General features: G+C 49.8%; 1 protein-coding gene across 1 annotated transcript; it reads left to right on the plus strand.

Moving 5' to 3' along the window:
- The first annotated feature begins 13,984 nt into the window (after positions 1-13,984).
- On the plus strand, positions 13,985-23,992 carry MAPK13 (mitogen-activated protein kinase 13). Its single transcript, XM_003404225.3, has 12 exons — positions 13,985-14,151; positions 14,858-14,987; positions 16,326-16,384; positions 19,792-19,900; positions 20,370-20,399; positions 20,800-20,847; positions 20,974-21,088; positions 21,220-21,291; positions 22,226-22,305; positions 22,571-22,649; positions 22,777-22,953; positions 23,202-23,992. Exons 1-12 carry the CDS (start codon positions 14,033-14,035, stop codon positions 23,282-23,284), a joined length of 1,101 nt encoding a protein of 366 aa, XP_003404273.2. The 5' UTR covers positions 13,985-14,032; the 3' UTR covers positions 23,285-23,992.
- The last annotated feature ends 1,687 nt before the right edge of the window (positions 23,993-25,679 follow it).

The raw sequence follows: 25,679 nt of genomic DNA on the forward strand, positions 1-25,679 counted from the left end.
TGAAGAGCTGGCTCCACTTGCAGGGTTGTGAAGGTAGCCATCTGTTTCCAGGGTGAGGTCACCTGCTCCTGCCACCATTACACCAAGGCCCATTTCTCCTCGACCATTGCTCAGGCATGACGGAGCTGCTTGTATGGGCCCTGTCCAGAAAACTCAGGCACCCATAGCCCTGCCCAGTGAGACAGGCAGTGACTCTCTGATAATGGCTGCTGACAGATGCCTCTAACAGGAGGCAAACAGCTGAGTTGATTCTCTGTACCCCAACAAGCCCCATCTTGCTTCACAGAAAACACCCCCCACCCCACCGTGCCTCTCCCCAGCTTCAGGTTGAGTCAGGAGCCTGTTCCAAGTGCTTCTGTGACTTGTGCCATGCTTACTGGTGCCAAAGCACTAAAGACACTACTTTTTCTAACTATTATCACTCTTTCATGACACAAACAAAATATGCTTATTATTGAAATTTTGTAAATGGAGCTAGGTAACCTCTAAGGAGCCCTGGTTGTGCAAAAGTTAAGCACTCAGCTGCTAACTGACAGGCTGGCAGTATGAACCCACCTAGTGGCTCGGTGGGAGAAAGGCCTAGCAATTTGCCCCCTTAAAGGTTACAGCCTAGAACACCATATGGGAGAGTTCTACTCTATCACATGGGGTCACTGTGAGTTGAAATTGATTTGATGGCACCCAAAAACAACAGCAAGGTAACCCCTATTATCCAAAACCAAACCCATTGCCATCAAGTCAATTCTAACTCGTGGCAACCCCGTGTGTTACAGACTAGAACCACTCCATAGGGTTTTTTGACTGAAATCTTTACAGAAGCAGATCACCAAGCCTTTCGTCCATGGTGCCATTGGGTGGGCTCGAACCTCCAACCATTTGGTTAGCACCCAAAAGCAAACCGTTTGCACCACCAGGGACCTTTCCATTAACCCACCCCCTGGAAATAATAACTGCTAACAGATTGGTGTAACTCCTAGAAAATTTCTTAGACATGTAAAAATATATAACTTTTATGAAAGCAAATGCATATTATTCGATGATCTGTGTCAGTAAATAGCGTTGAAGGCATCAGGATAGCTACTTTCCTGGTTTTACCAAAATCATTTCCAGACAAACCAAAGATTTAAATGTTTAAAGTGAATCCATGATAGAGAAGAAAACACAAGTGAAGTTTCATAATTCACTTATTGGGGTGGAGAAGGGCTTTCAAAGCATGTCATTAAACCCAGAAACCGTAAAGGAAAAGGCTAATGAATTTGATGACACAGAAATAGTACAACTTTCATGCATTGGAGGCAATTTGGCAGGATTCCGCAAGGGGTGGAAGCTGCACATGCCTTATGACCCTGCCGTTCCACCTTTAGGTAATTATTCTAGAGACACTTTGCCATATGCGTGCAAGGAAATGTGCACAGGGCTTTTCACTGGTAGTAGCAGGAAAAACTTGGAGAAAAGCTTCAAGTCCATCAATGGAGAATGGGAAAGTCAATTATAGTGCATTCATACAATGAAATATTACACAGCCGTGAGAACAAATGAACTAGGATGATTTTGCTGCCCCTCCAGACCTTGACCGCGCCTCGGAGACATTCGACAAACATTTTTGATTGTCACAATTGGAGGGAGGTAAGGTAGGTGCTACTGGCTTCCATCTAGTTGGTAGAGGCCAAGGGTGCTGCTAAACATCCTACCATATATGGAATTATCTGACCCCAAATGCCAGGGGTGCCCAAGGTTGAGAAACGCTTAGGCTAGGCAAATCAACATGGGCAAATCTCACCAGCAATCTTGAGTGAAAAGGGAAGTTGCTGAATAATCTAGTTTGATAGTGCCTACTGATATATAGTACAAGTAAAAAGCACACGTGGGAATGATACACACCAACTCAAGGGCAGTGGTTACCTCTGAGGAGGGAGGACATGGAGTCAGGATGGGGCACAAGAGAGGCTCAGTAGTTAAGAGCCAAACGATCTGGGTTCTAATCCCAGCTCTGCCGCTCAAACTTGCTGTGTAACCCTGGAAAGTTACTTAATCTCTCAGAGCCTCAGCTTTCTCATCTGTAAAATGGAATGATGTTAATAATAGCACCTTCTTCATAGGGTTGTAGTGAAGATTAAATGAGTTAACCTATTTAAAGCACTTAGAACAGTATATGGCTCATAGTAAGAACTACGTAAGTTTCTGCCACCATCATGATGACTATTAGTATTTATAACGTTTTTAAAATATCTGAAGTGAATGTGTCATGAGTGTGAGATAGCTCAGTGGTTGTTCAATAATACCTGCCTCAACAGAGACCTGCTCCCCTCCCACCCCTGTTCCCCAGCCCGACCTGTCAAGTGAATTTCATCCTTAACACTTATTTCTGTGCTTTAAGTCCCATAAAATAAAACCCAAACTAGTTGCCGTCGAGTCAATTATGACTCATAGTGAATCTACAGGACAGAGCAGAACTGCCCCACGTGATTTCCAAGGCTGTAATCTTCTCAGAAGCAGACTTCCACCTCTGTCTCCAGTGAAGCTGCTGGTAGGTTCGAACTGCCAACCTTTCCATTAGCAGCTAAGCGCTTAACCACTGCACCCCCAGAGCTCCTCTTAGCTTGAATTCAGCCATCCCAAACACACCCTCCAAATCTGGGGGCAATCCATAGAGGCATTTTTCCTTTTCCTGTTTCTCCATGTGGCTGGAAATTTCTCTTTAGGGACATAGATGATAAACAACACAGTGATAAGTGTCCCCTGTGTCAGTTCCCTTAGACTAAATCGATAACTATGGGATTATCGGGATAAACGAGGTGCACACCTTTACTACTTAAGTTACACATTGACAAAGAGTTCTCCTAAAAACTGGTACCAGTTTACACTTCCACCTGAAGATGACAGTGTGTTATCATTTCCTGTTTCCCTCTGCCTCCCTCACCAGGGTATGAGCTTCTTGAGGACAGGGACCATGACATTTGTCCCTGTATTCTCAATGTCTTGATAAGTGCTCAGCAAAATTTGGTTGAATGGATTAAAGCTTTACCGCAGATCACCAAGTAGATACAGAGGACAGAGAAATAAGGCACTTGTGCCCTCAAGAAGCTTGTAATTTAGTTTAATTTGAAAGCTGACTGACAGTTCAAGTCTAGGAACCTGGCAGTGCCAAAAATTCTACTGGAGTCAGAGGAGGGGAGAGCACTGTGTGTGGGAATGGCTGGCAAAGCCAGCGGAGGAGGTGCCACTGAGCCAAGCCTTGAGGAATGAGGGGCCACCCCATCCTTGGCAAGCAAGGAATGGCATTCCAGACAGGCAGCAGCTCAGGCCAAGTCATGGTGACAGGAATGAGTAAGGTATGTTTGAAGGATGGTTAGAACGAAGGTCATTTGTGCAGAGATATTGGAAGATCCAATTAGCATGAAAGACGGGACCGTGGTGAAGGGAGGCCTTGCCCAACAGGCTAAGAAGTTTGACCTCCATCCTGGATGCACCCAGAACTAATGGGTAGGAAGTGACAAGTAGGAAAGGCTGCTCGGTGCAGGAAGATTCCTCACAGCTGGGTTTTTGCCATCCTGTCTGTCACCCCTGAGCTGTACCACTCTCAAGCTGTTCCACTGGTACACCCTGTTGGGTTAGGAAGGGTGGCCTCAGGCAAGTGCGAGGGAGTAAAGACTAGGCAGGGCCAGTGAGGCAGGGACAAGCTGTCTGTAAAGGAAGTCCAGTCACTGGGCCCAGGGGACCAGATTTCAAGGGACCTGTTGAAAGTAGATGATCCTGACTCATGTGTCAGAGAACTGTGCTCCATAGTCCCTAGGTGGTGTAAACGATTAACACACTCGGCTGCTAACCAAAAGGCTGGATGTTCGAGTCCACCCAGACCAGAAGAAAGGAAATTCGAGTCCAACCAGACCCAAAGAAAGGCCTGGCAATCTACTTCCAAAAAAATCAGCCATTGAACAATCCTATGGCGCAAAATTCTGCTCTGACAGACATGGGGTCACCATGTGCCAAAGCCAACTCGACGGCAACTGTTTCATTTTCGGTTAAAAGTGGAGCTGGGGTTCATACCCACAGTAGTCCTTTACTCAACCCTGGTGCCATGCTTCGGCTGGGGCTGACAGTGGTGTGCAGGAACCCCTGGTTGTGGCTCTCAAGAGCTTACTGTGCCTTTCTTCCAGCTCTGTGTCTAGTGATATCACATCGGTAGCTTGAAGTTGGCTATGTTGTTGTTGTTAGGTGCCGTCGAGTTGGTTCCAACTCACAGCCACCCTATGCACAACAGAACGAAACACTGCCCGGTCCTGAGCCATCTTTACAATCGTTGCTATGCTTGAACTCATTGCTGCAGCCACTGTGTCAATCCACCTCCTTGAGGGTCTTCCTCTTTTCCGCTGACCCTGTACTCTGCCAAACATGATGTCCTTCTCCAGGGACTGATCCCTCCTGACAACACGTCCAAAGTATGTAAGACGCAGTCTCGCCATCCTTGCCTCTAAGGAGCATTCTGGCTGCACTTCTTCCAAGACAGATTTATTCATTCTTTTGGCAGTCCATGGTATATTCGATATTCTTCGCCAACACCACAATTCAAAAGCGTCAACTCTTCTTCAGTCTTCCTTGTTCATTGTCCAGCTTTCACATGTATATGATGTGATTGAAAATACCATGGTTTGGGTCAGGCACACCTTAGACTCCAGGGTGAGGCGTTTGCTCTTCAACACTTTGAAGAGGTCCTTTGCAGCAGATTTGCCCAATGTCATGCATCTTTTGGTTTCTTGACTGCTGCTTCCATGGCTGTTGATTGTGGATCCAAGTAAAATGAAATCCTTGACAACTTCAATTTTTTTCTCCGTTTATCGTGATGTTGTTCATTGGTCCAGTTGTGAGGATTTTTGTCTTCTTCATGTTGAGGTATAATCCGTACTGAAGCCTGTGGTCTTTGATCTTCATCAGTAGGTGCTTCAAGTCCTTTTCACTTTCAGCAAGCAAGGTTGTGTCATCTGCATAACGCAGGTTAATGAGTCTTCCTCCAATCCTGATGACCCGTTCTTCTTCATATAGTCCAGCTTCTCGTATTATTTGCGCAGCATACAGAGTAGAACTGTGCTCCATAGTGTTTTCGATGGCTGATTTTTTGGAGCTAGATTGCCAGGCCTTTCTTCCAAGGCACCTCTGGATGGACTCGAACTGCCAACCTTTCAGTTAGCAGCCAAGCATATTAATTATTTGCACCACCCAGGGACTTCTGCCATCCCTGGCTATTGTTGTTAGGTGCCGTCGAGTCAGATCTGACTCATAGCGACTGTATGCACAACAGAACAAAACACTGCCCGGTCCTGCACCATCCTCACAATTGTGGTTATGTTTGAGCCTGTTGTTGCAGTCACTGTGTCTTTTTCACTGACCCTCCACTTTACCAAGCATGATGTCCTTCTCCAGGGACTAGTCCCTCCTGATAACTTGTCCAAAGCATGTGAGACGAACTCTAACCATCCTTGCTTCCAAGGAGCACTCTGGCTGTGTTTCTTCCAAGACAGATTTGTTGGTTCTCCTGGTGGTCTATGGCAACACCATAATTCAAAGGCATCTATTTTTATTCAGTCTTCCATATTCATTGTCCAGCTAAGTGAATATAATTCTCACTCATTTTGCTGATGAGGAAGCTGAAGCGCAGAGACGTGTGCTCACCTGCTCAAGGCCACACAGCCTGTAAGTGGTGGTGCAAGATCCAAACTCCACTCTGTCTCCCAGGTCACGGCTACCTCTCCACTGGCTCCCAAAAGTACAAGTACACCCAAGAACATGAGTACCACAACGCCTAGGTATGTGCATGGGGTGTTGGCAGTCAGGGTCATAGGGTTAGGAGGATTCATACAGGGGTATTGGGGTGAGCAAGTCTGGAGTTCACTTTGGAACACCTCCCTGAAGAAATGAGTTTAGAGTTGACCTACAAAGACCAGGAAGGAAGGGCACTTCCAAAGGGTGGCAATCTGGCTGATCTCAGGCTTCAGCAGGAGCAGAGCAAGGGCCACAGGCAGGAGGGGGCCTGCCTTGGAATGGAAGCTTGGTATAAATTCACAGTGAGAGAATAGGTCCCCAAATTCAGGATATGTGCCCCCGTTCTGAGATCAAACACCTTCTACCACTGGTCCAACCTCATGCTAGGGGCTGGAGGACCACTCAGACATAACACCCATAAACCTTTCCTCAGGAAGCAAGGAAAGAACAGTGCAAAGCCAGAAAAATCCCAGGATAGGTTGTACTGGGCCAAACAGTGACTCCACATCCCAGACACCCCACAGTAGGCCTACTTTCAAGTATATTCCCCTTCTATTGCTCCCTCAGTGCCACCATTTGGGCCTTCAAACCACATCTCTTCACTACCTCTTATCCCCAGAAGCGACACAAAAACCTTTGGCTCATTCATTCACCGAATATTTGTTGAGCACCTACTATATGCCAGACACGTGGCTGGGGGCTCAGCAGTGACCAAGGCACTGTCCTCACCCTCATGGAGCCATTGTTTTATGGTGGAGATGGACATTTCATAAGGAGTGTCTTAGTTACCTAATGCTGCTGTAACAAGAAATATCACAAGGGTGGCTTTAAAAAACAGATATTTATTTTCTTGTAGTTCTAGAGGCTAAAATCCAAATCAGGGTTTCAGTTGTGACAATTGTGTCAGGTCCTTCTGTGGATCTCTGACCTATTTTCCGGCGACTGCCAGCAGTCCTTGGTGTCCCTCTGCTTATAGACGGTCCTCACATGGCATCTGTCTTCCCCCATGTGTGTGTCTCTGTATCTATTCCGATCTTTTTCTAAGACACCACTTAGAAATGATTAGGTTTAGGACCTGTTCTGCTCTGTATGGTGTCATTAACATAGCAAAATAAAAACCCCTATTTCCAAATAGGGTCAAATTCACAGGTATAGGGTTTAGGACATTGACTCATATTTTAGGGGAACACACGTCAATACATAACACAAGGAGCAATGCAGGTTAATTAAAATTACAATAAACTTTACGAAGGACAATAGAGATCAAGCAGAGCAGAGGCCTGGGTATCGCTAGAATATCTCACCAGAATTTTCCTAGGCCACATCTTCACAGGGTTAGGAGAAGGCGGTCATCCTATAGGCTGGTGGGAAGGGAGATGGGTCTTAGGAGTGAAGTGGAAAGGGGAGCAACAGGACAGTGGTAGGTGTGCAGAGAGGAATGCTACCTTCCGGTTACCAGAAAGGCTGACCCCAGGGCCTGCTCCTAAGTGCCACTTAAGCAGAGCTGTCCCTATCCCCCATCCTCCACCAGGGGATGCTAAAGCTGAGGGCAGGGAGAGGGCAGACCATCACAGCAAAAGGAGGCAGGACCCAAGAGAAAAGCTCATCTAGTTTAGGGGTGCCTGTAGAAGTGGGGGTCTGATGTTTTGTCCCTGGGATGGATGTTTTGCTCAGGCTCTCAGTCGGCTGACCAGCCTCAGCCCCCAAGAAAGGGCAGAGGTCCTGAGAGAGGGTCACACAGGAGGGGTCGGGCACCCCTTGAGTTTCCAAGGCCAGTAAGGCATCCCTAGGTGCTCTGAGCTGTGTGTGCTGAGGGCCTAACAGAGACAACTGGAATGGGAGTCGGAGACAGGAGCGCCAGAGGAATGAGGCTGGAGGCCTAGTAGAGGGTAGGGGCTCATTTGGTGCCCAGGGTTGGCGTGGGCACAGAGTGGGAAAACCGCTAACCGTGTTTGGTAAATTTGTACATTGTCTGGAAGGCAGACACCTGCTCTTCCCCCAGATATCCGCATGCCCACTCCTGCCTCCATTCAGGCTTTGATCAAATGTTGCCTCTTCAGAGAGACCGTCCCTGACTACCCGGTCTAAAATAGTACCCCCAGTTCTTTTTTATTTTTGAAATGCAGTTACATCAATTCTGATTCATGGTAACCCCATGTGTGTCAGAATAGAACTGTGCTCCACAGAATTCTGAACAGCTGATTTTTCAGAAGGAGATTGCCAGGACTTTCTTCCAGGGTACCTCTGGGTGGACTGAACTGCCAACCTTTGGTTAGCAGCCAAGTGCACTAACCATTTGCAGCACCCAGGGACACCTTTATATCATAGCACTTAATACCACCTGACGTTATGTTTGGTCGACCCATATGAAATTGTCAAACATCAGCAATTTCACATGGTTCGACTTCATGCTATATATTTTTTCATTGGCTTTTTTTCATGTGCTTCCCCCAGTAGACTGTCAGCTCCACATGGATGGGTTTTTCTCTGTCCTCTGCTGCATCCCCACCACTTAGATAAGTGCCTGGCACATACTAGGGCCTCCATAAATGTTGAATGAATGAGCGAATGAATTCTCGGGCTGGGTATTTGGCAAAAACTTCATAAGGGAGTTGGACATGAGTTGGAACAAACTAGGAGGCAGCTTCTGAGCATCAAAAGGGTTGGGGTTAGGGGGACGAGTAATGGCGGTACCTGGACAAGGAAGGCCCAGCTGGTCCTTTTTGCTGCCCATTGGGAAAGGAGCATCTGGTGAGCACCCACTATGTGCCAGGCACTAAATTAGACCCTTCTCATGTCCTCTCTTTTAATCCTCATGATGGCCCCATGAGGTGGGTATTATTCCCCTTTCCCATTTTACAGATGAGGAAACTGAGGCTTAGGGAAATAATTAACTTGCCCAAGGCCACACAGTCTAACAAGCCACAGAGTAGCCCCAGTGTGCAGGGTCTCCTCGCCTCCTTCCAAGGTTGGTCATTTCTTAGAGTTTAGAAATTACCACAGGGGCATGGGAATCTCACAGAGTTGAAGCTGGAGCCTTGGCTCCTTGGCCTATTCCATGCCCTCATGGGGTCCCAGGTGAGTCACGGTTTCTCATCTTGGGCCAGTCATGGTGAGGGTTTGAGTGTTGGCCCTGCCACTTGTGGTGGAGAGGGTTGTAGCGTTTGAGGAACTGCAGTGTTCCTGAGGCAAGTTGGAGTCTGGGTGGCCACAATGAGGGGAGAAGGGAGGCCTGCTTCATAATTATCTGGGGTTTTTGTCTCAGTCTCTAAAAACTAGTCATCCATCCCCAAACCATGTCCCTGCCCTCCAATGGCTCACAGCCGAGTTAGGAAGACAACATTACCATAGCAGCCACCACTTCTCAGGCATTTGCTGTGTGCCAGGCAGTCTAAAAGTCAGTGGCTGTTGAGCCAATTCCAACTCATGGTGACCTCATGTATCAGATAAGAACTGGGCTCCATAGGTTTTCAATGGCTGATTTTTCAGAAGTAGATCGCCAGGCCCTTCTTCTGAGGTGCCTCTGGGTAGACCACAACTTCCGATCTTTCAGTGAGCAGCCAATCACATTAACCATTTGAACAACCAAGGACCCCTCAGGCAGTCTGGTCAGTGCTTAAATGTAGGGACTCGGGCCAGATGCCAGGTTTGAAGGTACATCCACTACTTTCTTAGTTACATGTGACCTTGGGCAAATTACTTAACCTCTCTGGGCCTCAGTGTCTCCATCCGTACCAAGGAGTAATAGTTCTGAGACAGAGAAAAACAGCCCTGACATCCAGGAGCTGCCTGGTCCCATCGGCTAAGCCTTGGTGTTGCTAAGAGCTGTCCTGTCACAGCTCAGTCTTGGTATTCTCCTGTCAAACATAAACACTTTCACAGAACTTGAACATCAGACAAGGCCATCTGGGACCATGCTAGATCAACACAAAGACAAGGCCTCTCCATAACCATGTCTGAGCACAGACAAAACATGAGTATTGTCCAAACCACCAAAATGTCCAAACATCCCCTTCACTCAGCTAACATGAATGACTGATGCTACTTTACCAAGTACAGCTGTCGCCTTGCTTCAGTCTATCCTCCTTCTAGACTTATGAAGATACCCAATCATAGAATTAACCCTGCTTCCGGACAGCATCCAATCAAGAACAAAAACCTGGTTCCTTAAACCAGCCTCCAGAATCACCTAACACAAGCACAAACCCAATGATAGTTCCTTTCTGACTTCCTCTTACTGAGATGCCCCCAAGGTTCCCCATGGTGTACGTTCGTCCTCACTGCAAAGAGCAAAGAACCCAACTTGTTCAGCCACAGGTGTGCTCCTGGAGACCTTCAGCTGGAGGCAGTAGCAGTCCGTATCTCACTGGGTAGTGGTAAGGAATATACATACACTACAGTTGGAACCCTGGTGGCGTAGTGGTTAAGTGCTACGGCTGCTAACCAAAGGGTTGGCAGTTCGAATCCACCAGGCACTCCTTGGAAACTCTATGAGGCAGTTCTACTCTGTCCTATAGGGTCTTTATGAGTTGGAATCGACCCGTCGGCAATGGATTTGGTTTTGGGTGACAGGTGGAAAAGCATGTTCCAAGGACTCTTTAAATCTACTTGTCATACTTTAGAGGTCCCTGGGTGGCATAAATGGTTTGCCCTTGACTACTAACCTTAAAAAAAAAAAAACCTAAAGGTTAGTGGTTCAAATCCACCCAGTGGCACCATAGAAGAAAGGCCTGGTGATCTGCTTACATAAAGATCACAGCCAAGAAAATCCTATGAAGCAGTTCTACTCTATAACACAAGGTGTCGCCATGAGTCAGAATCAACTCAACTGCAAATGGTTTTGTCATACTTTAATATCATCCCCATTTTACAAGGACACTCAAGTTCACAGAGGGGAAGGCATTTCGCCCAGGGTCACAAAGCTGGTAAGTGGCAGAGCCAGATGCAAATTCAGGTCTCATTCCAAGGTTGGTTCCTTAAGCTCCTGCCTCAGTGTGAATAGGGCAGAAACCAACAAGACAACTTTGGGTCGGTGTCTGGGGAGCAAAAGAGCAAAGGGGCCTTGGAGCTCCAAGAGGAGAGAGCGGGTGGACTGTGGGAGGGAGGGCATCCAGGAGGTCCTCAGTGAATCCATCCTCTTCCTCCCCCATTCAAGATTTCCTGGACTGGGTCCTCCAAAGTGCTTCCCTCTGAGGCCATCTGGCTGCTAAGTAAACACAGGCCGAGCTGGGGGAGGGACCCTCCTCAGGCCCAAGGTGGGGGTCAGTGTCTGTGGAGTCTGAGGCCTGAGTCACTTCCTGGCCCTTGCTCAAGAGGTGTCCAGAGCTACAGCCAGAGTAGCAGGTTTGTGTCTCTCAGGATTGCACCCACTTGGCCAACAGTCATGTTCCTGGTATTCCTCACCCTGCTGGGTGGGATCTTCCCTGCCATGCTCAGGTTCTCAAGACACCACCCAGAGGATGCAGCCACACCTTCTTTATCCTCCATCCCAAGGTCTGGCCCAAGTCCCAGCCCCTTCCCTACCCTGGACAACTGGATCCCCAGCTTAGAAGGAAGCTTGAGTCTCCAGACACCTCTCCTTTGCCTGTACCCCAGCTCTATGCTCTGGCTTCTGGGACCTTGCTATGGAAAAAAAAAATGAATAACAGACATCTTATCTTACCCATGAGTCCAAAGTTAACAGTAAAAGCCTGACCCCCCAAAACTGTTGAATTATTAAATTGGGTTTTTCCAGCTTCTTAAAGGAGTGTTAATAATAAGGACAGTGATAAAATCTTTGCAAACCCCTTTGTGATAAAGACATTTGCTAACCACAGGTAGGTCAGGGTTTGTCTAATGCAAAAAAGAAAGTAACTTTAGGTAATTCCCTTTCCTTCCTGAGAGATGAGGTAATTTTTATCATTTGAACACCTCTGGACTACACCTAAACATTTGTGCAAATGATGGCCCTCCCCGCCCCCCTACCAAGGCCAGAGATCACCTAGCAACCTGATGTCAGCTGATCTCATTAGAAGGGACAGAGTTCAATCAATCACGCTAAGATTAGCCAATGGTTGATTTTCTATTCTCCTTCCTCTTCTCTTTATAAATTTCATTGTAACTAGCCTACATTGAGTCATTTGTTTTTTTTAGAAATCAGGATGGTCTCCCTATATGCGTATACAATAACTGCTCAAGGTAAATCCTATATTTTAATTTCTTTGGTCGTTGATTTTTTTTTAACACTGCCCAGCTTCAGGAACAAATTGTCTTCCTCTGGCACCATCAACCCCAAAGGTCTGACATCCTGCAGGGCCCCCAGGCTCGCAATCCCTTCTCCTCCCAGAGGGTCCCAAGGCTGGAGTAGGGGGATGGGGCTGGGAAGAAGGCAGGGAACCTGTCAGATACCCCAGGGCAGGATGGGCTGGAAGAGATATGGTTTGACCTATAGACCCGTCCTTTGATGCTGGCGAGGCAGATTATTTGAAACACAGGACATTTCCTTAAAAGAGCAATGCCTCTTGTCTCAACCTGCATACCCTGCAAACCCTCGTGGTCAAGAGCAGGGGCTCCCGAACCAGGCTGTACTAGCTTCTTCACCTAGCTCTGGCCCGTACCAGCTGTGTGACCTTGAGCAAGGTATTTAACCTCTCTGCACCTCAGGCTGCTCATCTCTAAATGAGGATAATAACAGTACTGATTCATAGGCCTCTTACCAGGATTAAGTGAGCTGTGTATGTAAAACACTTAGAGGAATGTCTGGCACATGACAAACAAGTGTTTATTAAATATTTTTTTCAATTCTAATAGGCTGACTCCTCCTTTCATTCTCCATACATTTATTGGTCCTACTGCGTGCCAAAGATGAATAGGATCAATTTCCTGCCTAAAATGCCTGTTGGGCATTTCTGTCAGATCCCTCGCCCGGAAATGATTTTCCAGGTGGTGCCTGGGCAAGGAAGGCCAAGCCGGTCTTTATGGGACAGGCTGTGGGGCTGGGTTTGGGGCCTGCAGATCGCCTAGTGCAAATCTCCAGCTTGCTAAAGGCCATGGAAAGTTCATTTCCATCTTCAAGACCCCTCCTCTCCCTTCAACAAAGTGGAGCAAGTGGTCCCCACTCCTTCCTCACCCCCATCTCCAGGCCACCGTGCGTCAGACAAGTTGGGACAGGGGAGGTGTCCCAGGCAAAGGCATCCGGAGACCTCCCCTTTGGTCCTCAGGGGCCTCTGTGATTTAATTTCAGCCCAGAAATCATCTTCAGGCTGCACAAACCACCAGACATAGGTGGCAGAAAGCCTTGGTTTGTAATTGTCCTCCGGAGCCAGCAAAAACTATGCTCGATACTGGAAATTTTGAACCTAGACTGGATACTTGATATTATGGAGCTACAGTTATTAAGTGTAAAATGATATTGAGGTTATGTTTTTAAAAATAATCCTTATCTTTTAGGGATACAAAAAATATTTATGAATGAAATATGATGCCTGGGCTTTGAAAATAATGGGGTTGAGAGAAGGGCTTGTAGATAAAACTGTCCATGAGTTGATGTCATTGTTAAAGCTGAGAGATTGGGGTCATGGAGTTCATTAGAGCTCCATACTCCCAGCGTGGCCCAGAGGCCCTCTGAGCTTGGGAGCTGGCTGGAGATGCAGACTTGCGGCCCCACCCCGGACCTACTGAACCAGAATCTGCATTTTAATAAAATTCTCAGGGGATTCGTGTGCACATTCAAGCGTGAGAAGCACCGGGCTATTCTGTCTACTCTTGTATATTTTGCTATTTTCCATAATAAACAGTTTTGTTTTTATCTGAAATCGTCTCCGAAATTCCCGGCGAGCTATTCCTAGAGTCCCGTCTGTACCGGAGCTAGAAGGCCCCCTCTTCCCAGTCCTCCGCCCCACGTGGAAGCCCCTCTGGTCCTCAAATCCTCGCCCCCGCGCCCTCGACCTGGAAGCTCCCGGTTCCCGCAGGACAGCGAGTCTGTTCAGGTGGCCCGCACCTGCCGCTTCGGGATCTGTCTGTCCTCGGGGCCACGCACTCTCACAGCTGCACGCAAACATGGGCCTCCCCAGCGCAGGGCTGTCGGGGCAGGCCCGGGAGTGGCCGCGCCCTGTGCACCTGGGCGCGCCGGCAGGTGGGACGCGTCGCGGGCCCGGTGTCCCCGCCCTTGCGGGGGGAGGAGCGGGCTGCGCGGGGCGGGCTCGGCGCGGGACCGCGAGCGGGGACCCGGGCTCTGGGAGCCCGGCGCGCCGCGAACGCAGCCGCCAAGCTGAGTCTTCCGCATTGGGTGCCCGGGATGAGCCTCACCCGGAGAAAGGGCTTCTACAAGCAGGACGTCAACAAGACCGCCTGGGAGCTGCCCAAGACCTACGTGTCCCCGACGCACGTAGGCAGCGGGGCCTATGGAGCCGTGTGGTGAGACCCTCGGGCCTGCGCGGCCGCTGGGGGCTTAGGGGGCCTGAGACCGTCGGGGCGGACGGTGGGCGGGCGCCTAGGCACTGGGACGCGAGGGGAGCCTTCCCACAAGCGTGGGCCTGGACCGCTTCACCGTCTGCACTCTCGGGCTGGCCCTAGGTGTCCCCTTCTGCTGGCTGCTCTGGGATGGATACCCACAACCTTAACCTAGGACCCCCAAGGCCCAGCATCCTGAGGGTTTGAAGGCCCTCCCAGGGGCTTTTCCTGGAGCTGGGAGGAAGAGGGAGGCTGGACTGCAGAGTGGAGGATGAGGGAGAAGCCCCAGGCTGTGTCAGAGGCGGCATAGCGCCATCTCATTTTTCTCATTGGGCGGCTGTGTGGGTCTCTCTGGGTTGAATTAGAGCTAGCTACACTGAGGCCCAAAGAGGAGGACGTGACTCCCAGTTGCATGGAGAATGAGGTTCCCGCCCTGCACCTGACCTTGTCCACCTTAACACATGTCTGGCTGTAGTGCAGTACACCTCATTGTGCTTCCTGCTGCTCCCGCACATTCCAGGTGGTTGGCATCATGTCCTCCCCAGCCTAGCCCACGAGGGGGATGAAGGAGTGGGAGAGGGAGGACCTCCTGGGATCCCCGGAGTCACCTGGGAGGTACTACCTGGATCTGAGGTGGGTGCTTCCAGCTGACCTGCCTGTGTCCCTACAGCTCTGCCATCGACAAGCGGTCAGGGGAGAAGGTAGCCATCAAGAAGCTGAGTCGGCCCTTCCAGTCTGAGATGTTTGCCAAGCGGGCCTATCGGGAGCTGTTGCTGCTGAAACACATGCAACATGAGAACGTAGGCTGGGCCCGGGGGTGCTTACGGGCAGGCCCCTGGGTGGGTGCTGGAGACGGCCTGAGAGAGTACGGAGAGCTCAGGACGGGGCCCAGAGACCGGAAATCTCCCTGCTACACCGCCCCTTCCTAGTAGCTTTCTTTTCCTCACCTCATTATAAAAATGGGGACATCAGAACCTGCCCTGCTCAATTCCCAGAAAGAGTGCGAAGAGTAGTTGTGGCAATGGAGCAGAATGGGCTTTGTAAGGTACAAACTACAGTCTCACTGTTATGAGGAAATGGGCACAGAGGAACTTTGTGATTTGTCCTAGGCCTGAGAGCAGGTGGCCAGCTGGGACTAGACTCTTAGCTACGGTTGTCTCCATGGATGACCCAGATAATAATAATAAAAACCAAACCCGTTGCTGTCAAGTCGATTTCGACTCATAGCAACCTGTAGGACAGAGTAGAACTTCCCCATAGGGTTTCCAAGGAGCAGCTGGTGGATTTGAACTGCTGACCTTTTGGTTAGCAGCTGGGCTCTTAACCGCTTTGCCACCAGGACTCCGATAATAATAATAGTGGATACTTACTGAACACTTACTATGTGCCAGGCACTGTTCTAAGAGCTTTGCATAAACTGACTTGTTTAATCTTCATAATGCCACATGAGACAAGTAATATTGCTCCCATTTTACAGATCGGAAAACTGGGGCACAGAAAAGCTCACAGGTTATATGGCTAGTTAGTGGATTTGGTCCTCAGCATCCTGACTCCAGGCCTGAGTGCATAACCATTACCCTGTCCCATCTGATAGAAATGTCTAGGAAAACCAGTGACCCAGTGCTGGGCCTCACAACCAAGTTTTGCTCCAGGACACCTACATTGGAGGGCAAACAATCAAAATCATGATTTCAAAATATTGTGCACATTTTTTAGCCCTCTCCCTCTTCAGCAAACCCATCCCCTTTGGCCTCCAGCCAGGGGTGATCTTGCCCCTAGTTCCAAACCAGCCCTGTGGCAGGCAGGGATACATGTAGCAAGGCTCTTTCCCCAGCCCTTCCTTTACACCCTTTGTCACCCTTGGGTCCCTGCTTGAGTTGAGACTGGATTTGTGCTGCTTGCCCTGAAGACCAGATTTGGGAACAATGAGCATAGGAACGTCCCCCTCCCCTTCTCCGCAGCCTGACTCTTCATCACTGTTTATTGCAAGTTCTCTCCCAAGAAGCCTGGGGGCTTACCTCCTGCTGGAGGTGGTGTATTAGGAAAGGGTGGTTGGTCCTGTGTATGGCTGGAGCCCTACAAGAGGGATGAGGAGAGGCCATCTGCTGTTCAGCTCTCACTGATGACCCTTTCCCCAGGTCATTGGGCTCCTGGATGTCTTCACCCCAGCCTCCTCCCTGCGCAACTTCCATGACTTGTGAGTCAACTGCACTGGGCTCTGGGGCGTTTGTAGGTCCCTCTTGCCACTCAGGAGCCAGTTGGGGGAGGATCCATATTCTCTCTTGGGGTGGGAGTGGGAGGGTGCTCTTGCCCTGTGCATCTGGGCTATCAAGGTGTGATTCTCTCTGAAGAGATTCTTTCAGCCAAGGGAGGAGAGGAAGGCAGGCAGGAAGAGGTAGGAGGGGCTTTGTAGGGCGCTTACTTGGCCCGGAGCTGTCTGAAAAGCTGCGTTGCTAGTTACCCAGCCTTAACACCACACACACACACACACACACGCACGCACGCACACAGACGCACACACATACACATACCTGTCAGACCTCACAGGGTTTGTAGCAACTCACCTGGCCATTCACCAGAGGCCCAGGTGCAAGTCTGAACCTAGGGGCTCCTTCTAGCATAAAGCGAGGATTGGGAAGCCTTGGCCACCTCTGGCCAATGAGGTATTTGACAGAATTACCCAGAGCCAGAAAATATAGTTACTAACTTTATAGCTTCACTAATGCAGTGCCTGATCTAAGATTTCGAAGCCTTTAGGAAGGTGGATTTTTTTTTTTTTTAATTCTATTTCAATGCAACTGAAGGCCTCTTTGTTAGCATGCTTTTATTTTAAATTTCATGCAATATTTTTGAATTGAGTTGTTTCCTATAATGCCAATTGCTGGGCTTAGCATTGGGAATTCAAAGCGGACCAGGACCAAGCACCAGCCCCTGCTCAAGGCACCATGTGTTGGGTGGGATGGAGGGTACAGCGGGCAGTTTTTAAATGAAGAATGACAGTAGTGTGGTCAGTGCTCTAGGTATGAGCAGAATTCTGGGGACTATGTGCTGCTTCAGGGGACATTACAGAGGAAGTGACATTTGAACTCAGTCCTGAAGGATGAATTGAAGTTTGCCTGAGGTAGAAGAGGCTGGAGGTAGAAGGAACTGTGTGGGCAAAGGCTGAGATGAAGGAAAGAGAAAGGAATGTCTGGGCAATTTTGAGAAATACAGTGTGGTGAGCGGACACCGGTGGCTGGTTCAGTCAAGCTGAGTCCACACTTGATCCTACAGGCAGCCTCAAGTCCATGGAGATTTTGAACAGGGAGGTGATATAGTTCATTCAGATTTGGGGATGCTATCTGGCAGCAGGAGGCATTGTGGTTTGGTGGTAGAATTCTCATCCTCCGTGCAGGAGACCCAGGTTCAATTCCCAGCCAATGCACCACATGCCCAGCTACCACCCACATGTCGGTGGAGGCTTGCCTGTTGCTATGGTGCTGAACAGGTTTCAGCAGAACTTCCAGACTAAGATGGACTAGGAAGAAAGGCCTACTATCTCCTTCTGAATATCAGCCAGTGAAAACCTGATAGGCCTCAATGGTCTGATCTACAACTGATCATGGGGATGGTATACAACTGGATAGTGTTTCATTCCATCGTGCATGGGTTCACCATGAGTCAGGGGCTGACTGGATGACAGCTAACAACAACAGCTCTGTCAGCAGTGAGAAAGGAGCAGGCAGCAGCTCGGAGACCTTAGTCTAAAGTAGGGGTGATGGGATGCCAAGAGCAGACTTGAGAACCATGTGGGGCAGAATGTTGTATCTGCTGGGATGCAGTGGCTGATTGAGATGGCCGGGGGCAGGGGGCGGGGGGATACCCAGGTTCCTGTTTGGAATACAAGGAGAAAGAACTGGTCTTGGGGGAAAGATACGAACTTTATTTTAGAAGTTCACTTTTGAAGAGCCTGTGAACATTCAAGCATTTAACCAGCAGTTGCAAACAAATCTAGAACTCAGGAGAGGAAGGTCTGGGCTAGGGACAGGAAGAGGTAAGTGCAGAACATGGTAAGATGAGAGAATCGGCAGAGATCTTTGAGAGAGTGTCAGACTTTGCACAAGGTCAAATATGAAAAATGGGAACTATGGGTGTATCTTGATCCGACCTGTTGGTGACCTAGATCTGAACTGTTTTGGCGGTAGGGCAGGAACAGAAGCTAGATTATAGGGGGAAGGTCCATGGGTATCACAAATGGTTTTTCTTAACTACTAACAGAAAGGTTGGTGGTTCAAATCCATCCAGGAGAACCACCAAAAAAAGGCCTGGTGACCTACTTATATAAGATTACAGCCATTGAAAACCCTGTGGAGCACAATTCTATTCTGACACACCTGGGGTCACCATGAGTCAGAATTAACTCAGTGACAATGGGTTTTGGGTTTGGAAGTTAAAAAGGTGGGGCCGAAGAGTATGGACCACCTTTTCTAGATGTTTGGTGGAAAGGAAAAGAGTTTGGAAAAAGGGTGGTTGCTTGAAGAAGCAAGGTCAACGGAAGGTGGTTCCAGGACGATAAGACTTCAGTAAGTTGTAGGTTGAGAAGAAAGAATCAGAGGCCACAAATGGGGGGAGGTGACTGTGAATGGGGCAGAGTCCTGGCGGGAATGTGGTCAGGCAAAAAAAGTCCTCAAAAATTCAGAGGGTAACCCCTGGACACCCTTTCAACTCAGTAATGAAGTCACTCCTGAGGCTCACCCTTTTGCTAAAGATTAGACAGGCCCATAAAACAAAATGAGACTATAGGGGCAAGGACTGGAAGGCAGAAGGGGACAGGAAAGCTGGTAATAGGGAACTCAGGGTTGAGAAGGGAGAGTGTTGACATGTCGTGGTGTTGTTAAACAGTGTCATAAAACAATATATATACTAACTGTATAATGAGAAACTAGTTGGTTCTGTAAACCTTCATCTAAAGTACAATAAAATAAAAAATTCAGAGGGTCGTGGAGATGGCCTCAACCACATTCTTTTTTAATTTATTTTTTAATCTTCATTATTTTTGCTCTGGACTTTGCTGTTACTGCCTTGAGCAGCAGTTATATATTTTGCAGTCCCGTAAAGCCCAGCCACCTCCTCCTTCCTCCTTCCATCCTCCTGGAAGTGGTGGTATCGTTTCCTTCTTGGAAGGGCAGACATTTTATTTGCTCGTGGAGCCACCTCAGCTGGGCATGACTCTCCAGGAAAGAAAACATTTGGACAGGAACAAAAGGAAATAGTCACAGATGTTTCTAACTCACAGCCATTGGCTTTCTGTGGGGCCTGGAGGAGGGCAAGGAGAGGGCACTTTTGAAGAGAGGGAACACAGCTCCATTTGGTTTTCCCGAGTACGCTCCAATTTAAATGCTTACTCTGAACACTGCCATCTGGGTGGCCTGCTGTGGGGAGGCTGGGAGCCAGGAGTCAGGAGGCCCGTGTCGGGCTCTGGCTGGCTGTGGTGGGGCTGGTTCTTCTTGTGCACCAGAGGTCATCTCTAAGCCCTCTGTTCTGCTCCACCCGCCCCCTCCTCTAAGCTCAGACCTGGGCTGGGTGGGGCTGGGGACTGTTGCAAGAATCCCTTGTGCCTTCTAGCTACCTGGTGATGCCCTTCATGCAGACGGATCTGCAGAAGATCATGGGGATGGAGTTCACCGAGGAAAAGATTCAGTACCTGATGTATCAGACGCTCAAGGGTCTTAAGGTGGGTGCAGGCTTGGAGGGCTGTGGAGGGGAAACAAACCTGTGGTTTCAGGAAGGCCAACCAGAATGCTCCTTAAAAGTGAGGATAGCAAGACTTCACCTCGCTTACTTCGGACACAATATCAGGAAGGACCAATTGCTAGAAAAGGGCATCATGTTTAGTAGAGGGTCAGTGAAAGCTAGGGAAACCCTCAATGAGATGGACTGACACAGTAGTCACAACAATGGATGCAAACATACCAATGACCATAAAGACGGGATAGGAACGGGCAACGTTTTGTTCTGTTGTACATAAGGTCGCTATGAGTCAGAGCAGACTCCAGCGAGAGGCAACTAACAACAACAACAATAGGACTTGGGGGCTGGGGGAATCACATTGTGACAAGGTGGAGGAGGTTTCTGGGCCAGCCTGAAGGGCCTGGTGCAGGAGCTGGGGCAGCGGATTCACCCTTCTCTCTCTCTCCGTGCAGTACATCCACTCAGCTGGAGTCATCCACAGGGTGAGTGCTGCCTCTGTGCCGTCCCCTGGGGCCCCCATCCCACTCCTGGAGGGGTTCTCTGGCAGTCAGGAAGTGGGGAAAGGTGGAGGGAAGAGGTAATCCTCAGGAGCATGGAATGTGGGGTTTTCAGACCCAGCCTCGGCCCAGGGAAGCTTTATAGGGAAGTGCTACAAAGGAAACCAGCCCTGAGCTGTGTGTTTCTGGCTCCAAGAACATCTTAGAGCTGGGTGGGCTCCTAGAGGACACCTAGTCCAACTCTCATTTAACAGATAATAAGCCTGAGGCCCAGAGAGGGGGAGGAGCCTGGCCAAGGTCACACAGCTGGGCAAAGGCAGAGCCAGGAGGAGTGCTCTGTCTTTGCCTCTCAGCCCAGTGCTCACTTTCTCTCCTCTTGTCCCAGGACCTGAAGCCAGGCAACCTAGCTGTGAATGAGGACTGCGAATTGAAGGTGAGTGGCCACAGGCAGGGTCATCCCAGACTCAGGGTGGGCCCCTCTCCCACAGGAGCCTCGTGAAACTTCTTGGGAGCCCTGTTCCCTCAGCGAGCTCCTTCCTCTGTGTCCCCTGAGCCATAGATCCTGGATTTTGGGCTGGCACGGCACGCGGACGCTGAGATGACTGGCTATGTGGTGACCCGCTGGTACCGGGCCCCTGAGGTGATCCTCAGCTGGATGCACTACAACCAGACTGGTCAGTGGGCAGCTGCCCTGGGGGAGGGGCGTGGGGCAGCTGCCCTGAGACCATCTTGGTTACTGTGTGTTGACTGGTCAGCTGGTCCTTGTCAGACAGTGAGGTGACACCTCCTCTCCCTCACTCTGCAGTAGACATCTGGTCTGTTGGTTGTATCATGGCAGAGATGCTGACAGGGAAAACTCTGTTCAAGGGGAAAGACTGTATCCTTTGGTAGAAAGGCCAGACTTCATTCAGGGATTCGTTCATCCAACAGGTACTTTAAATTTTTCTTTTCTTAATGTGGAAGTGATACATGCTCTCTGTAGAACAATTTTAAGATGTAGATAAGCAAAATGAAGAAAACTTGTCTCCATCGGGGGCCGTGGTGGTTCAGTGGTAGAATTCTCCCCTTCCGTGCAGAAGACCTAGGCTGGATTCCCAGCCAACGCACCTCAGGCGTAGCCATGACCTGTCTGTCAGTGGAGGCTTGCAGGTTGCTGTGATGCTGATCAGGTTTCCACACAGCTTCCAGACTAAGACAGACTAGGAAGAAAGGCCCAGTGATCTACTTCTGAAAATCAGCTAATGAACACCATATGGTGCACAATGGTTTGATCTGCAACTGAGCATGGGAATGGCTGGACAGGGCAGCATTTCATTCCATAGTGCATGGTGTAACCAGGAATTGGGGTCAATGCCACAACAGCTAACAACAGCAAGAAGTTACCTGTAGTTCTGTCCCCCTGTAGGAAGTACTTCGCATTTTGGACTGCACACGCTAACTGAGCACCTGTGTGTGCTGACCCTGTGTGGCACTGGGTAGGAAGATGCAGTCTCCCCTGCGGAGCTCACAGTGTAAGGATTGGGGAAGCAAGCAAGGAGGCAGGCTGCAATAACCAGGTGGAATAAGGGCTGGGAAGGTGGCACTCTCGGACCAGGAGCATTTGTTGGAGAGACATCCTCACCTGGCCTGGTGGGTCAGGAAGGCTTCCAGAGACTGAGTCCTGAAGGACGAACCTCCTTTTCTGGAAGCAGGAGGGCGTTAGGTGTCTCTGGAGCCTGGACCGTCCCCACAGTGGGATTGATGGGGGTTGTGGGAAGGGCAGGCTCAGATCTACCCACAGAGCGCCAGGCTGGCCTTAACCCACTGACCAGACCTGGACCAGCTGACCCAGATCCTGAAAGTGACCGGGGTGCCTGGCGCAGAGTTTGTGCAGAAGCTTAACGACAAGGCGGTGAGGGGCAGATGGGGTCTGGGCTGTGGGCGTGGCTACTCAGGGAGTAGGTGGGCTGGGGGCCTCTAGGGAGGAGGGGTCACCTGTGCCTTCCCCCAGTGTCCCTCTGCCCTGGCAGATGTTCTTACCTTCATCCCACCTTTGCCTCTGACCTGAGCCTTCAGCCCTGTACACTGGAGCGTCTCTGAAATCCCTGCTCCATACCCAAGGCCTGAGCCCCAAGGGGTTGACAGTCAGTGATCACTGGATGCTTTCTATCTTCCAGGCCAAATCCTACATCCAGTCCCTGCCACAGAGTCCTAAGAAGGATTTCTCTCAGCTCTTCCCACGTGCCAGCCCTCAGGGTGAGTCTGGGGACCTTGCCCCTGAAGGGCTTCTGCTGTCCCAATATTTCTGCCACCCAGTGGGTGGGCTCTCCTGAGCTGCCCCAGTTGAGGGTGGTTGGTGTGGTTCATGGCTCTGTTGCTGCAGCCATAGACCTGCTTGAGAAGATGCTGGAGCTGGATGTTGACAAGCGCCTGACAGCCTCGCAGGCCCTCACCCACCCCTTCTTTGAACCCTTCCGGGACCCTGAGGAGGAGACGGAGGCCGAGCAGCCATTTGATGAATCCTTAGAGCATGAGAAGCTCACAGTGGATGAATGGAAGCGTAAGAGCTGGGGCCTCGGTCCCCTCCTTGTCCTTGCCTGCAGGCTCACTCTTCTTTGCCTTGCTTGCCTTGCCTGACCTGGGCCTGCCCTACCGCCCTCCCAGAGACTCCTGCCCCCTTCTGTCAGAGCAGCTATTGTCTCCTGCTTGTCCTTTCTGAACTGATTCCCCACTCCACGCTGTGTTTGAGGGGCTCTCTCTTGCCCTCAGTGCCCCCTTACCCACCCTGAGCCACCCTGCCTTCCCCAGAGCACATCTACAAGGAGATCGTGAACTTCAGCCCTATCGCCCGCAAGGACTCACGGCGGCGGAGTGGCATGAAGCTGCAGTGACTTGACAAGCCCGGGGACCGCCACCTGCCAGACACTGCCCCTAGGACCAATATTTATTTGCCACTACTAAAGTCAACTCTTCCTGGAATATGGTCATCCAAGGAGAAGACAGCAGGGCCCTTGTCCTTGAGAAGGAAATAGGCCTAGTTGATGTAGAATTCAAAGATGTTGGTTGGGAGAAGAGCTGTGATCGTGATGGGCCGCATTAAAAGGCCCCTTTGGAGAATCGCCTGTGTGTGGGGTCCTTTCCTTCACCACTGTAGTGGGGCTGAGAGGGGTGGGCTGAGCCAGGGCCGGGATCTACAGCAATGATGGTGTATTAATTTCCAAGGACTGCTGTATAAATTACCACAAACTGGGTGGCTTAAAACAAGAGAAATGTGTTTTCAGTTAGTTCTGAAAGTTAGAAGTCCAAAATCAAGGTGTTAGCAGGCTACACTCCCTCGAAACACTCTAGGAGAAGACTCTTTCTTTGCTTCGTCTTAGTTTCTGGTGGCTCCTGGCAACCCTTAGCATCCCTTGGCTTACAGCTGCATCACTCCAGTCTCTGCCTCCATCTCCACATGCCACCTTCCCTGTGTCCTCTCCTTGTAAGGGCACCAGTCACTGGGGTTAAGTCCTGCTCTATTCCAGTACTATCTCGAGCCTTACTAATTTTGCCTGCAAAGACCTCATTTCCAAATAAGGTCACGTTCCGAGGTTCTGAGTGGACATGAATTTGGGAGACACTATTCGACCCAGTACAGTTGGCCACAAGGGAGGTCCCCTTCCTGGGCCCTGTGCTCCGCACAGGTGGAGCCACTGGAGTTGCTGCTGTGTTACGGTAGAACCAAGCGTGTTTGGCTGCTGAATTCAGGAAGTTGCAGAGAAAGCTGCAGCTGGTGGGACGATGCATTTAAGTTATTCAGGTAAGTGATAAGCAATCAAGATACGGAACAACAGCAGGCTTGTCGGCTGGGAGCTGCAGAAGGCAGAAATTGGCTTTTCTGGCAAAATGTGCTGCCTCCTCCCCTTTTGGAAGATGGTTCATTTCTCCAGCGCTTTCACCTGACAACGGCTGGGATCCTTCTGTTTAGATTTAAAGAACTTGGGTAGAAAAAATTGCCATTCGCACAAGCGGCTGAGGACCCTGGCCCAGGAGTTCCTGCCCTGGGCACATGGGTCTCAAATGTCAATGCAGTTTCCCAAGTCCCACCCCCTGGGGTTCTAACTCAGCAAGTCTGGGGTTAGGATGGGGTTAGGACCATAGAATGTGCATTCAAATGGGAACCCATCACCCGGTACCCAGGCCCAGGGATTCTGATGGATATCAGACCACATTTAGAGAGACACTTCTCTGATTTCAGTTATCGCTTAATTGCTGGGAGGCCTAAATTAGAAACTGACAATGGGAGGCTGCGGGGCTTTAGATAAGCTTCACACTCCCATTTTTCAGATGTTAAAACTGACTCCCCCAAAAAACCAAACCAAACCCCAAGGCCCAGGGATATTAGGGCAGATATTCACAGCTAGGAGCTGGCGGAGCCAGAATTTGAACTAGGGTTTCGAACCAGGATCGGGGTGAATCGTAGGGCTATTGGGCAGACCCCAGGAACAAAGCTGGGGGAAGGCACAGGCTGGGGTACACCTACTTGTGGCTGGAATAGTTCCAAGAGTTAAAGTTTAACTAACGCACTTAGCACTTGTTGAATGGTAGGGAAGGGGAACCAGGTGCCAGTCTGTTTGAAACAGAGCTCTGAACTGGTTTCTTCCAGTTTGAATCCCGGCTGAGAATTTGCATTTCCACCCCAGATATACTGAATCTGAATCTACATTTTAACAAGATCCCCAGATGTTTCTTACATATAATAAATTCTGAGAACCACTGCTCTACTAGTGGTTCTCAGAATTGGATCCTAACCAGCAGCATTAGTATGGCCTGGCAACTTGTTAGAACTGCAGATTCTCAGCAGGAGTTTGAACCTGCAGGAAGCTGTTAGAAGCCCTCATTTGAATCCAAGCAAGCTTAACCACTACGCCAAAGACTCTTAACCCAAATTTGGATTTGAGGGCTGCCCCAGCCTTTCCTCCCTCCTCACCTGTGTCTTCGAGGCCCTTCCTTGTTGACTGTGTCCATGGACTCTGCTTCCTCTCCCACAGAGCTGCCCTGCTGTCAAGGAGGGAAGAACGGATGGCAGGTGGGGTGGCCATGTCTTGCCATAACCATGACCTTGCTGGCTACTAAACTGCCCCAGATTCCCTAATTCTAAATCTCTCGGTTAGTCACCTTCTGAGACTTCACTGGTTCCAAGGAGAAGTCCAGCCTTCTTGGCCTGGCATTCAAAGTCCCTTACATTCTCCCTAACCTCATCAACTCCCACCACCTTCCATATTCCTCATGCCAGCCTGATCTGCC

This window comes from Loxodonta africana, chromosome 1 (assembly GCF_030014295.1).
Source record: "Loxodonta africana isolate mLoxAfr1 chromosome 1, mLoxAfr1.hap2, whole genome shotgun sequence".
Classification (NCBI taxonomy): domain Eukaryota; kingdom Metazoa; phylum Chordata; class Mammalia; order Proboscidea; family Elephantidae; genus Loxodonta; species Loxodonta africana.